General features: G+C 51.5%; 1 protein-coding gene across 6 annotated transcripts in view; it reads right to left on the bottom strand.

Annotated features, from left to right (window-relative positions):
* RBM39 (RNA binding motif protein 39) overlaps nt 1–13,628 on the bottom strand; it is a 503,417-nt gene that overhangs the window by 311,538 nt on the left and 178,251 nt on the right. For all 6 annotated transcript variants that reach the window (XM_078652224.1, XM_078652226.1, XM_078652225.1 and 3 more), the window contains one exon: nt 5,432–5,636. In XM_078652224.1, the coding sequence (XP_078508350.1) occupies nt 5,432–5,636 (205 nt within the window). The remainder of the gene's footprint in view (nt 1–5,431; nt 5,637–13,628) is intronic.

Here is a 13,628-nt window from a genome sequence, read left to right as displayed (position 1 = left end):
CATAAATGAAGAAATTCCAAGGAAGAACTGAGAAATACTGAACAGAGCTCAGGGAGACTCCCTTCACACGACATGCAGTAGAACATCTGAGAGCCTGTGCCTCTGAGGAGAACATTCTGGAGGGTGAGGTCACCTGATAGGCTGTAGTTTGGAGTATATATTATGACTTGGACAAGTCATGCTAGTGGGAATTTTTTCCTATTGATTTCTAGCTTTTTCACTTCCTAACTATGATGTACCTAGGTTATGCATAATTACTATTTTTATGTACAGTGGGACTCCCACTCCGACGACGACGAGGAATGATTCAGGCATGGCAATCTATGAAAGATGCCCCAATACTGGAGAAAAGCAAGGTCACCCACTTGGTTGACCTGGGCACAAGCAGGACACCCAAAAGGGTGATCCATGTGAACCGCCTTAAGCTTTTTCACGAAGGAGCTGACATTACCATGCTGATGGTAACTAATGAGGATCAAGAGGCAGACTGAACTTCTCCCTGACCACATCTCAGACAGCCCCAAAAATAGGTCAGAGGATGGAGTTGTCTTAAGACACCCTCACTGCCCAACAGCAGACTCACTGCAAGCAAGTCTTGCAGCAGTATGCTAAGCTCTTTTCCTTGACCCCTCGTCAGACAAACTGGTGTGCCCATGATATGGACACTGGCGACAGTGTACCTGTCAATAACAAAATCTATGGACAGTCTGATCAAGTCAAGGAAAGAATCGGAGCTGAAGTCCGCAAGATGCTGGCGCTAGGGGTTATTGAACCCTCTGAGAGCCCCTGGGCTAGCCCAGTGGTTCTAGTCCCCAAACCTCATCCCCAGGGTGGAAAGAGAGGATCTGTGTGGACTATAGAGGGCTCAACTCGGTCACCAAGACCCCTGCTCACACTATCCCATGAGCGGTACAAAAGGGGGTGGTGATGGACGGAGCATCTGAATCAAACACTCACACCCAGTCAAAAGATCTGGGTTTAATCCATCACCGTTCTTTAGCCCACTCTGCCACCCCAGTTCAGACATGGCTATATGCAAATCAGTCTGACCATGTGCCTCATGGGAACAGTCCAGCCCGAACTGCCAAGCCATGTCTTCCCTGGACCGGAAACAAGCTTCCGAGGACCGGTTTCTGGCATTCCAGCAGACTTCAGCCCGGCTTGCTTGAATCCAGTGGCAAAGTGAGCAAGGGACTCACGTCTGAGCATACCCTGCCACACTTATGGCGGCCAAAAGCGGTACAAAAGGGGGTGGTGATGGACGGAGCATCTGAATCAATCAAACACTCTCACCCAGTCAAAAGATCTGGGTTTAATCCATCACCGTTCTTTAGCCCACTCTGCCACCCCAGTTCAGACATGGCTATATGCAAATCAAGACTCCCCCCCCCCCCCCGGCGATTGTGACCTGAAATCCAGTGCCCAAGGACCCTCCTCGACGACCCAGACGACGTCTGCAGTCTCACAACAGGAGACCCCTCCAACCGCGCCCAGCAGAGGGTGAGATTTCCCAACGTCAAAAGAGACCCCTACACCCAGTGCCCCACAGCCCCCTGTGCCCAACTCCTGGGTGCCTACCTATCCTGCAAGATCCCAACTTACACCTCGAAGTGTTGGTCGCTCCTTAAGGATCTGTCCCCGAGCTGCAGCCTTTGTTCACCTTTCAATTTCTCCATTGAATAACATTGAGCGACCGACGGCTCAAAAGCACACTGCATCAAGCCGCCCGAGTGCCCCAGGCAGTGCAACTTTGGTCCTAACCTACTTCCCCATTTGCCCTGAGCAAGTGACCAGGAGCCCAGCTTCCACAGCCGCGTGGACAGCTTGCCAGCAGGCACCAACCGAAGGCCCCTGCCTCTCATTGAATAACATTGGGCCTAACTACCTCTGCACCCGGCTGCCCCTGTGCTGCTGAGGGTGTACCAACTTTTTCTTCCATAGGCTAACATTGACTGGTTTCACTTGGAAATTCTTCTAAGTTTGGAGTTTTGGAACTTTAAAATATTCATTCAAAATCAGCCGAACTACGAATTCCAATTTACTCACCTGTTATCAGGAGAGACCTCAGTTCTGCATCTCTGAGCCCAGTACTGACCCTGAAAAATAATTCTAACCATACTTACCAGTAACTTGATATTCCTTCCATAGGATATTGTGTCGATTTTTTAAACTTAAAAAAATATTCTCTAAAAATCGTGCTAACGATAAAAACGTAATTAACTGCCCGTTTTAGATAGAGGTCCCAGTGCTGAACCTAGGAGTCCAGCAGTAGATTACGAAAGTAACGTGAACATACTTTACCTGCAAAGTGAATTTCCTTCCATTGGATAACATTGGTAATTTCAACTGAAAAAGTTAAAGTGTCAACTTTTAAAATACAATAATATTCCTTAAAAATCACTACTGTAACCAAAACGCTTTTACTTAACTGTTTACAGCTCATGTCCTGGGACTGAATCTAGGATCCAGTCCTGTGGTTAGAAAAGTAATCTACAAAGTAACTAAATGCTTTTAACTAAAAATTCCCATTGAGCTCAATGTTAATTGTGTTTGAAATTGTGTTGCCTATTGCAACAAGCTGTAACTATTGTATTCAAACAGTCTATTGCCTATTTCAAAAGTATTTAACTAAAGTAACATCCTGAGAAAGTATATTTTGATACCTTGATGATTCTAAAATAAAACTAAATCTTTGGATACATTCAGTTAGTTCTTGAGTGTGTGAGACCATTTGCTGACTGATTGTGTACAACAAATGCTTTACACTGTCCTCTGATACTACCTTACTGCTCGAACAAGCTACCACTTTAGAGAGTAAGGTTATATCTAACGTTAACCTCTGCCAAACCTCTGGGGACTCTATACACACTGTACCTTACTTTGGTCCAGTATATATAGAGCCACTTTTACACCCCCCACCCCACTACCTTCTGGCCATTCCCTGCAACTTAAGCACCACTATTCTGAAGAAAATAAGCAGAGCACAGAGAATGCATGTTGCATACAAACACAGGGTAGACAAACAAGTTGGTGCCTCTGAGAAAGGTTGGAGCTCTGAGCCTCAATGGCCAAGTTCGGGTCACTAAGAGGTGGGTTGGCTGAAAATGGTTTATGGCAGATTTCAAGGTTATTTGCTATATTGGTATACACCTACATTAACACAGACAGCTGAGTTTCCTTAGCCTGACATCACCAAACAATTCAAGCATGTAAATCCATGAAACCAGGACACCTTCAGACTGTAGTCTATGAAGTGTAAACTAGAAAATAAGGCAGAAGGCCTTTTCCAACTTGCACCCAGGAATGGATCATCATCTCTGAATCCATCCTGACCACCCCAACGTTGCCCCAATTTAAGAAAGAGTGGAAGACTCAGCTCTTCAAATACCACATCACAATACATTGACTGTTCACAGAACAGCTTCCTCTCCTGGCTCTGTTGATTATTTGCAAGTCTTTGACCCTCTACCGCACTCCACTGCGTTTTGCTACAAGCAAGTATGTTTTTAAATAAAAAATACTTTTAGGTTTCAAAAGTGAATACAGTGCATTTATTAGTCTTTTCTGTTTTACTTCCATAGGTTAACATTGCAATGCGGTTTCGCAGGTGAGTACACAACTTACAGTTCCAGTCTTTGGGGTTGGAGGTCAGCAGAGGGCCGGGTCAGGTAAGCACAAACAGTGCACAACCAGTGACACAGGGGAGGCTGGGTGCAGAGGTCAAATCTGGAGTTGGGGCCCAATGTTAACCAATGGAGACGGGGTGCTTGAAGACGCGCGGCATGCAGATAAGTAAAGCTGCTGTTAGTTCAAGCTTCGGAGGTGTAGGCAAGCACGGGGGGCACAATGCAGCACCAAACATACACCACCAGCGGCATAGGGTTGGTAGGTTTTCAGAGGGCACCTCAGAGATGCCTTCAGCGTAAATGGTTTAATAAATCAAACACTGGCAACAGTGTGGGTTTATGAAGGGGAGTCACTCTGTACCAAAGACTCCTGGGTTAAGAGAAGCCATCATGATGCTGCGGCATTAGAGTTGTCGAGTTTACAGCTCATGTACTCTTTGAGGCTGCATTGGCACTTACAATATGCAAGAATATACTTCAATATTATCGGGGCACACCTGTGACATAGTGCACCCTGTCTTAGGGATGTAAGGCCTGCTAGAGGGGTGACTTATCTATACTTGTTGGCATAGCATACAGGCGTATGCCATATCAACTGTCGTTTTTCAATACACCCGGGCATGCCAGTGGCATGGCCTTGGTGATGGGTGCCTAGGAGACCCTCTTCAGTTCCCATGCCCTAGGTACCAAGGGTACCATTTACGTGGGACATACAGGGGGCTGAAGTTGCTAATTGTCGGACAGATTTAGGGAAAAAGCACTGACACAGGGAACCTGGTTGGCAGGGAGCCTGTGCACTACAACCAAAACATTTTCCAGGAAAAAAGACGGGACTAACCATGTCAAAAGACGCACTTTCTCACATCAACATTGAAACCTGAGTGGGCAGCGGAATGGCTGCAATGGCAAACTTAAAGACCCCAACTTGTGCAACAAGGGGTGCAGATCTGGAACAAGAGGAGACAGCTCTAGTAGTGCTTTATCCTCGGTCACCACAGTAAAGGTTTAAGCATGTTTTCTTATAAGACCAAACCCCCAGCCAAGCTCATTCCATTTCCTTCAACCTCCAACAGGACTTGTCCTGACAAATAACAGATCAAGAGAATAGGAATTAATCGTTTTAGGACTTTTTCCACCATGGAAGCACCATTGGTAAAAAAATGGGAGAGTGGCGAGGAAACAGGTGAGAAAAGGTTCAACATGATGTTAAGAAAAAAAACCTACCCAAATGAAAATTAAAGAAAATAGTAACAAAACCTAAATACTTTGATTGGAATCACAAGTTGCCTTAATAAATTAGATCTTGGGCTAAAATAATACCTGAAAAAGAACAACTATTAAAGAACCATTCGGTATGCAGCTGTACATTACAGGACAAAGTGATGCAGCAGCAGAAAAGGTTCACAAAGTAGATTCTACTGTTTATTAACATTACCATTTCTTTTTCATTTTGTTTTCCAAAGTAGGGGAGGGCCTACATTTTTTTATTAACCAAATGAAATAATGTAACAATAAGAAATTAAAACAAATAAGGAAACCAGGTTTGCTTATAGGCATTTTGTTGATGGGAAAATGCCTTTGAAAATAAAAAACTGTAAATGTTTTAAATAGGCTGAAATTCCTGCATGTATGATAAATCGGTTTATGAATATTGAAGAAAATCCCATGATGAGGAAACAACAACCTGAGATTCTAACAAACACAGTTAGTGACCAACTAGTTCCACTACAAGACATTAACTTAACATACACATTACATTAGCTGGAACCACACATCAAGTGAAACATTTTGTAATTTAAACTTACCCTCAGCTAGTCTTGCCATCAGCTGCAGGCGACCAGTTGTTCCCAAATCAATTCCAGTCCTTTCAAGTTCATCGCTATCCAAAAAGGAACTGGCGCTAGAAGCATCAGCACGTTCAGTAACATGGCCTACTTTCATCGGCCTACCAGCTAGCTCAAAACCATTTAGTTGTTCTAAAGCTTTTTTGGCACATTCTGAATCTGAAAACTAAAACAAAAACAGTTTAATTAAAAACAAATCCAATCAATTAGTGAAAGAGAATTATGTTAGGACTGAAATAAAAATCAATCAAAGCTAGACCTAAAACCAATAGGAAAAGGTGCTTTTTGTACAAAGCTGCCTATATAGTACACCAGACTGAGGTACCCCTGTGCAGTGTCCAGGCAAACCCCAAAGGAATTACAGAGGCATAAAGGACACCCAAATGCTGTGGTAGTGTGGGCGAGCAGCTAGGCATATCAGAGGGTAGTGGTAAGCATTTAGAATACACACAAAGACAGTAAGGGAGACACACGCCAAGAAATAAAGACACTAATTTATAAAAACATGTACTTTTATGTAAAGCACAAGTTACTTACCTTCAGTAACGATATATCTGTAAGAAACAGTAGTTAGTATTAGATTCCTTACGTTAGAATCTCCCCAGGCGTCAGACTGGATCCGGAAATGTTTGCGTAGCAGTACCCATGCGCGTCGTTAGGCGTCGTCTGCGGCTTCGCGTCAGTCGTCGGCGCCGTGATGACGTCGGAGTACTTAGACGCCGCCTCCGTGTGCGGACGTCAGTTCTCATACACAGTTTTTCCACGCCAGAAACGCAGAGCCATGATAAAAACCAACACTGGTGCCAAGAAACTAGGGCCCTGAAAGGGGATGACCTTAACCCTAGATATCGGTTCGCAGAACGGGGAGGATGGGTGGGGCTGTAAGGAATCTATCACTAACTAATGTCTCTTACAGATATATCGTTACACAAGTAGTAACGTGTGCATCTGAAATACACGTTAGTGATAGATTCCTTACCTTAGAATAGATACCCCAGCAATACCAACCCCGGTGGTGGGTCTGCGAACCAATAATCACACCAGAAAGTCCTGGAGGACGGAACGGCCAAAGAAGCCATCCCTCCGGACTTGGCTGTCCAGGCAGTAGTGTCTTGTGAACATGTGCAGCGAGGCCCACATAGCTGCCTGACATATGTCCTGCAAGGGGACTCCCCGGCCCAGGGCAGTAGTAGCCGCCGTGGCCCGAGTGGAATGGGCCCTCAGCCCAACAGGAGGTTCCTTCTTAGCCAGAGAGTAGCACGCCTTGATGCACAACACGACCCACCGAGAGATGGTCCGTTTGTGCACCGCCCGTCCCTTCCTAGTGCCCACGTAACCAACAAAGAGCTGGTCATCCACCCGGAACGGACGTGTGCGATCCAGATAGTATGAGAGCGCACGTTTCGGGTCCAGACGGTGGGGCCTCTCTTCCTCTTTCGAGGGATGCGGAGGCGGAAAGAAGGTGGGCAAGGTAATGGACTGCCCGATGTGGAAGGCTGTGACTATCTTGGGCAGGAAAGAGAGTCTTGTTCGCAACACAACCTTGTCCGGATGGACGGAAAGGAGGTTTAGAGGAAAGAGCCTGGAGCTCACTCACTCTCCTGGCAGAGGTGATGGCAACCATGAAAGCAGTCTTAAGTGTAAGAAGACGGAGAGGACAGTTATGCAGCGGCTCAAAAGGAGCGCACAGCAGGTAAATTAGAACCAGGTTCAAGTCCCACTGGGGCATCACGAAAGGAACGGGGGGGGGGGGGGGGGGACATATGAGTGATGCCCTTCAAGAATGTGTTAACAACCAGGGACTTGAACAAAGAAGGCTGATCAGGTAGCTGTAAGAAGGCGGAAAGGGTAGAAAGGTAGCCCTTGATAGTGCCCAGAGCAGAGCCCTGCTGGGCAAGAGAAAGAAGGAAGAGGAAAACCTCAGAAAGGGGGGGCATAGTGTGGATCCACAGCCTTTGCTGTGCACCATGCCACAAATCTGTTCCACCTGCAGGCGTATACCGACTTTGTGGAGGGACACCTGGCTGCCAGAATTACATTACAAACTTCAGGAGGCAAGTCAAATGGCCTCAACTGCCGCCGCTCAATCTCCAAGCATGGAGGTGGAGACTGGACAGGTTCGGGTGGAGGACCGTCCCCTGCTGCTGCGACAGAAGGTCCTCCTGAAGAGGCAGACGAACCGGAGGATCGACTGACATACTGAGTAGCTCTGGATACCAATATCTTCGTGCCCAGTCCGAAGCCACAAGGATAACTTGGGCCCGGTCGCGCCTGATCTTCAGCACTCTGGGCAGAAGTGGTATAGGTGGAAAGGCGTACAACAGACCGCAGCTCCACTCGCGTCGAAAAGTGTCTCCGAGCGAGTGCCGCCTTGGAAATTCCAACGCGCAGAACTGATGACATTGCGCGTTCTCTTCTGTGGCGAACAGATCTAACCAAGGATCTCCCCAATGCTGAAAGAGGCCTTTCGCTACGTCCGAGTTCAGACGCCATTCGTGATCCATCATGCACCGACAGCTGAGTTCGTCCGCCCTGGCGTTCAGGGAACCTGCCAGGTGTTGAACCACAAGGGTCACGCCCTGATGTTCCAGCCACAGCCAGAGGCGCAGAGCCTCCTGGCATAGGGTCCATGACCCCACCCTGCCCTGTTTGTTGCAGTACCACATGGCGGTGGTGTTGTCCGTGAATACCTGCACTACTCTCCCGCGGACAGAGGGGAGGAATGCCTTCAGTGCAAGCCGGATCGCCCGCAGCTCCAGAAGGTTGATGTAGAGCCGGGACTCCGCCGGAGAGATCTCCACCTCTCCCATGTGGCCACCGCAGCCCAGGAGACACCCCCCGCGCCGCACGGCCTCCAGCTGCTGCGTGCCTCCCGCCACCCGCCTGCCTCGCTGACCTGCCGCCGCCGTGTGACCACGCCCCCTGCCACCGAGCGGCGTGGTCTCCGGCGGTCTAGCGCTGTGCTCACTGCTTCCACTACTGTAGGCTCCCCGTTTTCCTTGCTGTGTGCTCCTTTTTCCTGCTTGTAATTGTTTTGTATTAGGATTGTATTGTATTTTATTGTTGATTCCTCGCCTGTCCCCCTGTTGACGCTCCCCCCGGTCTCCTCGCTCCCCGCTTCCCGCCTCCGCCGATAACCACGCCCCTTTCTCTTCTGTGCCCTCCCCGCTCCCGCCTCCCAGCTGCTCCGCCCTCCCTCGCACTTGGCCATATATGGCGACCGTGCGACGCAGGTGAGTGTCACCTAGCTTAGGACACCCCCCGCGCCGCACGGCCACCAGCTGCTGCGTGCCTCCCGCCACCCGCCTGCCTCGCTGACCTGCCGCCGCCGTGTGACCGGGCCCCTGCCACCGAGCAGCGTGGTTTCCGGCGGTCTAGCGCTGTGCTCACTGCTTCCACTACTGTAGGCTCCCCGTTTTCCTTGCTGTGTGCCCCTTTTTCCTGCTTGTAATTGTTTTGTATTAGGATTGTATTGTATTGTATTTTATTGTTGATTCCTCGCCTGTCCCCCTGTTGACTCTCCCCCCGGTCTCCTCGCTCCCCGCTTCCCGCCTCCGCCGATAACCACGCCCCTTTCTCTTCTGTGCCCTCCCCGCTCCCGCCTCCCAGCTGCTCCGCCCTCCCTCGCACTTCGCCATATATGGCGACCGGGCGCGCCAATTGTGCGCCGAAGGCGCGCCAAAGGTAAGCCCGTCTGCGCCCGTCCGCGACCGGACCGCGCCCAGCGCCAGGACCCCTGGCTCCCGCAGACCCCAGCCCACCCGCCGGACGTACGACGCCGCCACCCTCAACAACGACCGAATGCCGGGATGCTACCGAGCCACCCCGAGACGAACCCACGTACCCTTCAGCTGTCACACCTGCAAGTTCTCCTGCAACCGGACCTGCACTACACCAGCACCCGCCAAGCCGAACACCAGCAGCAACAACCTCAAGTGCATCCTGCTCAACACCCGCTCCGTCCACAGACACCATCGAACTCTGGAACCTCCTCGACACCACAGATCCGGACGTCGCCTTCCTCACGGAAACCTGGATGAACGACTCCTCAGCGCCCGACATAGCCATCGCCATTCCAGAGGGCTAGAAGATCACCCGAAGAGACCGCAGCAACCAGACTGGAGGAGGCATCGCCATCATCTACAGGGACACCATCCGCATCACGACCAACACCGACGACACCCTGAAAACCGCCGAACACCTGCACTTCCAGATCCACACGGACCCAAAAACCACCCTCAGAGGCACCCTCATCTACCGACCCCCGGGACCACGCACACAATTCAGCGAAGACATCGCCGACTTCATCTGCCCGCATGCCCTCCCCTCCGCTGACTACATCCTCCTGGGGGACATCAACTTCCACCTGGAGAACAACAACGACCGCAACACCACCGCCCTGCTTGACAACCTCGCCAACCTCGGACTTAAGCAGCTGGTGACCACCCCCACCCACCTCGCCGGACACACACTCGACGCCTTCTCATCCAGCAAGGACATCATCTTCAGCCACGCCACCGGACTCCACTGGACGGACCACAGCTGCGTCCACTTCAGCTTCAGAAGGACCACGATCCACCACCACCAGCAACAGGTTGCTCGAAGAAACTGGAACAAGATCACGGCAGACCAGCTCGCCGCTTCCCTGAGCCAGCACCCTCCCGCCAGCTCAGCGAACCCCAGCCAGGCCGCCGATAACCTCACGAAGTGGATCAGCAACTGCGCAGACGACCTCGCCCCACTGAGGACCCCACCTAGCAGACCCGGCAGCAAGAAGGCCCCATGGTTCACTGACGAACTCAAGAGCTCCAAAAAGAACTGCCGAGCCCTCGAGAAAGCCTGGAGAAGGGAGCCAACACCGGACAACATGACCACCCTCAAGCTCGCTACCCGGTAGCACCATCAACTGATCCACGCCACCAAGAAAACAGCATTCAAGGACCGACTGGACAACAACGCACACAACTGCAAGGAACTCTTCAACATCGTGAAAGAGCTATCCAACCCCAACGCCGGAAACAACGACATCAGCCCTTCGCAAGACCTCTGCAACTCCCTCGCCTCCTACTTCCACAACAAGATCGCTGACATACACAACAGCTTCAGCCCACGAACAACGCTCCCCACGACCGCACCAACGCCCCCCACCACCACCCTCAACGCCTGGACCCAGATCAACACAGAAGACACCATCGGCACGATGAACTCTATCCACTCCGGATCTCCGACCGACCCCTGCCCCCACCACGTCTTCAACAAAGCCGACGCCATCATCGCACCCCACCTGCGGGACATCATCAACACCTCCTTCGACACAGCCACCTTCCCTGAGAGCTGGAAGCACGCCGAACTCAGCACCCTACTAAAGAAACCAACAGCGGACCCCACCGAACTCAAGAATTACCGCCCCATCTCGCTCCTCCCGTTCCCAGCCAAAGTCATCGAGAAGACCGTCAACAAGCAGCTGGCCGCCTTCCTCGAGACGAATGGATCCCTCGACCCCTCACAGTCAGGCTTCCGAGCCAACCACAGCACCGAGACCGCCCTCATCGCTGCCACCGATGACATCCGAGCCCTGCTGGACAACGGTGAAACAGCGGCCCTCATTCTCCTAGACCTCTCCGCGGCGTTCGACACTGTTTGCCACCGCACCCTAGTGCAGCGCCTCAGCGACATCGGAATCCAGGAGAAGGCACTGGAGTGGATCATCTCCTTCCTCGCTGGAAGGACACAGAGTCCGCCTACCACCATTCAGATCGGCAGCCACGGAAGTCATCTGCGGCGTTCCTCAGGGCTCCTCGCTCAGCCCCACCCTCTTCAACGTCTACATGAGCCCCCTGGCGGCCATCGCACGCCAGCACAACCTCAACATCATCTCCTACGCCGACGACACCCAGCTGATCCCCTCCCTGACCAACGACCCCGACGCCGCCAGAACCAACCTCCATGAAGGGATGAAAGATGTAGCCGAGTAGATGACGACTAGCCGCCTGAAACTGAACTCAGACAAGACGGAAGTCCTCATCCTGGGCTCCTCACCCTCCGCCTGGGACGACTCCTGGTCCCCCGCCCTGGGCACCGCACCCAAACCGACAGACCACGCACGCAACCTGGGCTTCATCCTGGACTCCTCCCTCTCCATGACCAGACAAGTCAACGCCGTCTCCGCGTCCTGTTTCAACATCCTGCGCATGCTACGAAAGATTTTCCGGTGGATCCCCACCGAGACCAGGAAGACGGTCACCCAGGCCCTCGTCACCAGCCGACTGGACTACGGCAACGCCCTCTACGCCGGAACCACCGCCAAGCTCTAGAAAAGACTCCAGCGGATCCAGAACGCCTCAGCAAGACTCATCCTCGACATCCCACGACGCAGCCACATCTCCGGACACCTGAGAGACCTGCACTGGCTCCCCGTCAACAAAAGAATCACCTTCCGTCCCCTCACCCACGCACACAAAGCCCTACACAACCAAGGCCCGAGCTACCTCAACAACCGCCTCAACTTCTACGCTCCCAAACGCCACCTCCGATCGACCAACCACGCCCTCGCCACCGTCCCCCGCATCCGAAGAGCGACAACAGGAGGAAGGTCCTTCTCCTACCTGGCCGCCAAGACCTGGAACACCCTCCCTACCGACCTCCGCCTGACCCAAGATCACCTCTCCTTCAGGAAGAAGCTCAAGACCAGGCTGTTCGAGCAGTAGCGGCCCCCCCACTACCCCCCAAGCGCCTTGAGACCCTATGGGTGAGTAGTGCGCTCTATAAATGCAATGATTGATTGATTGAACTAAGTGCTCCAGTTGGGTTAGGGAGAGGGATCTGCCGCTGACCCAATAACGGTCCGTGAGCCACCGCTGCAACTGCCTTGCAGTGCCCTCCGAGATTAAGACTTGGTCGGACAAGTTGCCCTGATGCTGGGACACTGAAACTTCAGGTCCCACTGCAGAGCCCGCAGTGAGAATGTGGCCTGATATGCAGTGCTCACTATTCTAGTGATCACTATGTATCATTCCAACAACCCTTATTGATGATTGGTTGTAAGTCAACCTTATAGACCAGCTATCCTAGTAGCATGGATACGAGCAGTCTAAGGCTAAGACTCTAGAGGGCGTGTTAAGCCAGCTGTTTCACCATCACATATACCCCTTGAACACCAAGTGAAAGGACAACACACAAGTTGTTATGAAAATAAACGTATATTTATTTATAACGAGACTACCCTGGCTCTTTATGAGACAAGGAGCTAAGCACACAACAAAACTCTTAAAGAAATACTTAGTCGCACAATTTACACAAATGCCCGAGGGGCACGAGAAACCATATATTACAAAAGTGGAATGCGAAATTACTAGCAGGTAAGTACTATTCTCATAGGCTTTAGAATCGCTAGGACTGGACTACTGAACCTTTAGATTGCAAGCAGGAGGCCTAAGGACGTCGTGTGCAGAGTGGGAACTCTCACGCGTAAGGCGGGAAAAAGTCTATGGAGGCTAGTAAAGTTAAAGTTAGTGTTCTCGGACGAAACCGACTAGGTAGAGCTGAAACGACAAAGGATCCTGACACTTAGATAGTTAGACTATGCTGGAGCACCGAAATGCTCAGGTTACCTAGCCCAGGGGCTGCGGCTGCACAGGGCTGAAAAGACGTCGGAGATCCTCGTTGCAGTCTATGGAGCCTGAAGAAAGAAGTTGCTGGCAGGCGACCAGTGAAGAAGTTCGTGAGGATCCAAGCCTGGATCGGTGAAGAGGAAGACCTGAAAGCAGAGGGGACCAAGTTCTGAATCACTAGCCAGTGATTGAGTGGGCACCAGAGTGGCACCGGGCGAAGTCACCTCGACCAGGTGAGTGGGCGCTGCTGGGCTCTGCAGTCTCTCGGACCAGGAGGCGTTGTCGGCGACCAGGATGGAGGTGCGAGCTGTCCCACGAAGGTATCTGCTGTCGACGTCGCTGGACCCAGGATTGGGGCAACAAGTCTTGGCAAATGCAAGCCCACGCGGTGGACTTAAAATGGCGTCTGGAGTGTACCAGGAGCGTCCGGGGTGCTCCTCTGTTGGAGGGGAGCAAGGGCCAGTCTGGAGCAACCAGACCAGCGGTGGTTGTCGTCGAAAGTCGTCGTCAGAGGGTCACTAGCCAACGGGCAAGTGACCTGGACAACG

This window comes from Lissotriton helveticus, chromosome 7 (genome assembly GCF_964261635.1).
Source record: "Lissotriton helveticus chromosome 7, aLisHel1.1, whole genome shotgun sequence".
Classification (NCBI taxonomy): Eukaryota; Metazoa; Chordata; class Amphibia; order Caudata; family Salamandridae; genus Lissotriton; species Lissotriton helveticus.
This window is presented reverse-complemented; position numbering and strand designations above follow the sequence as displayed.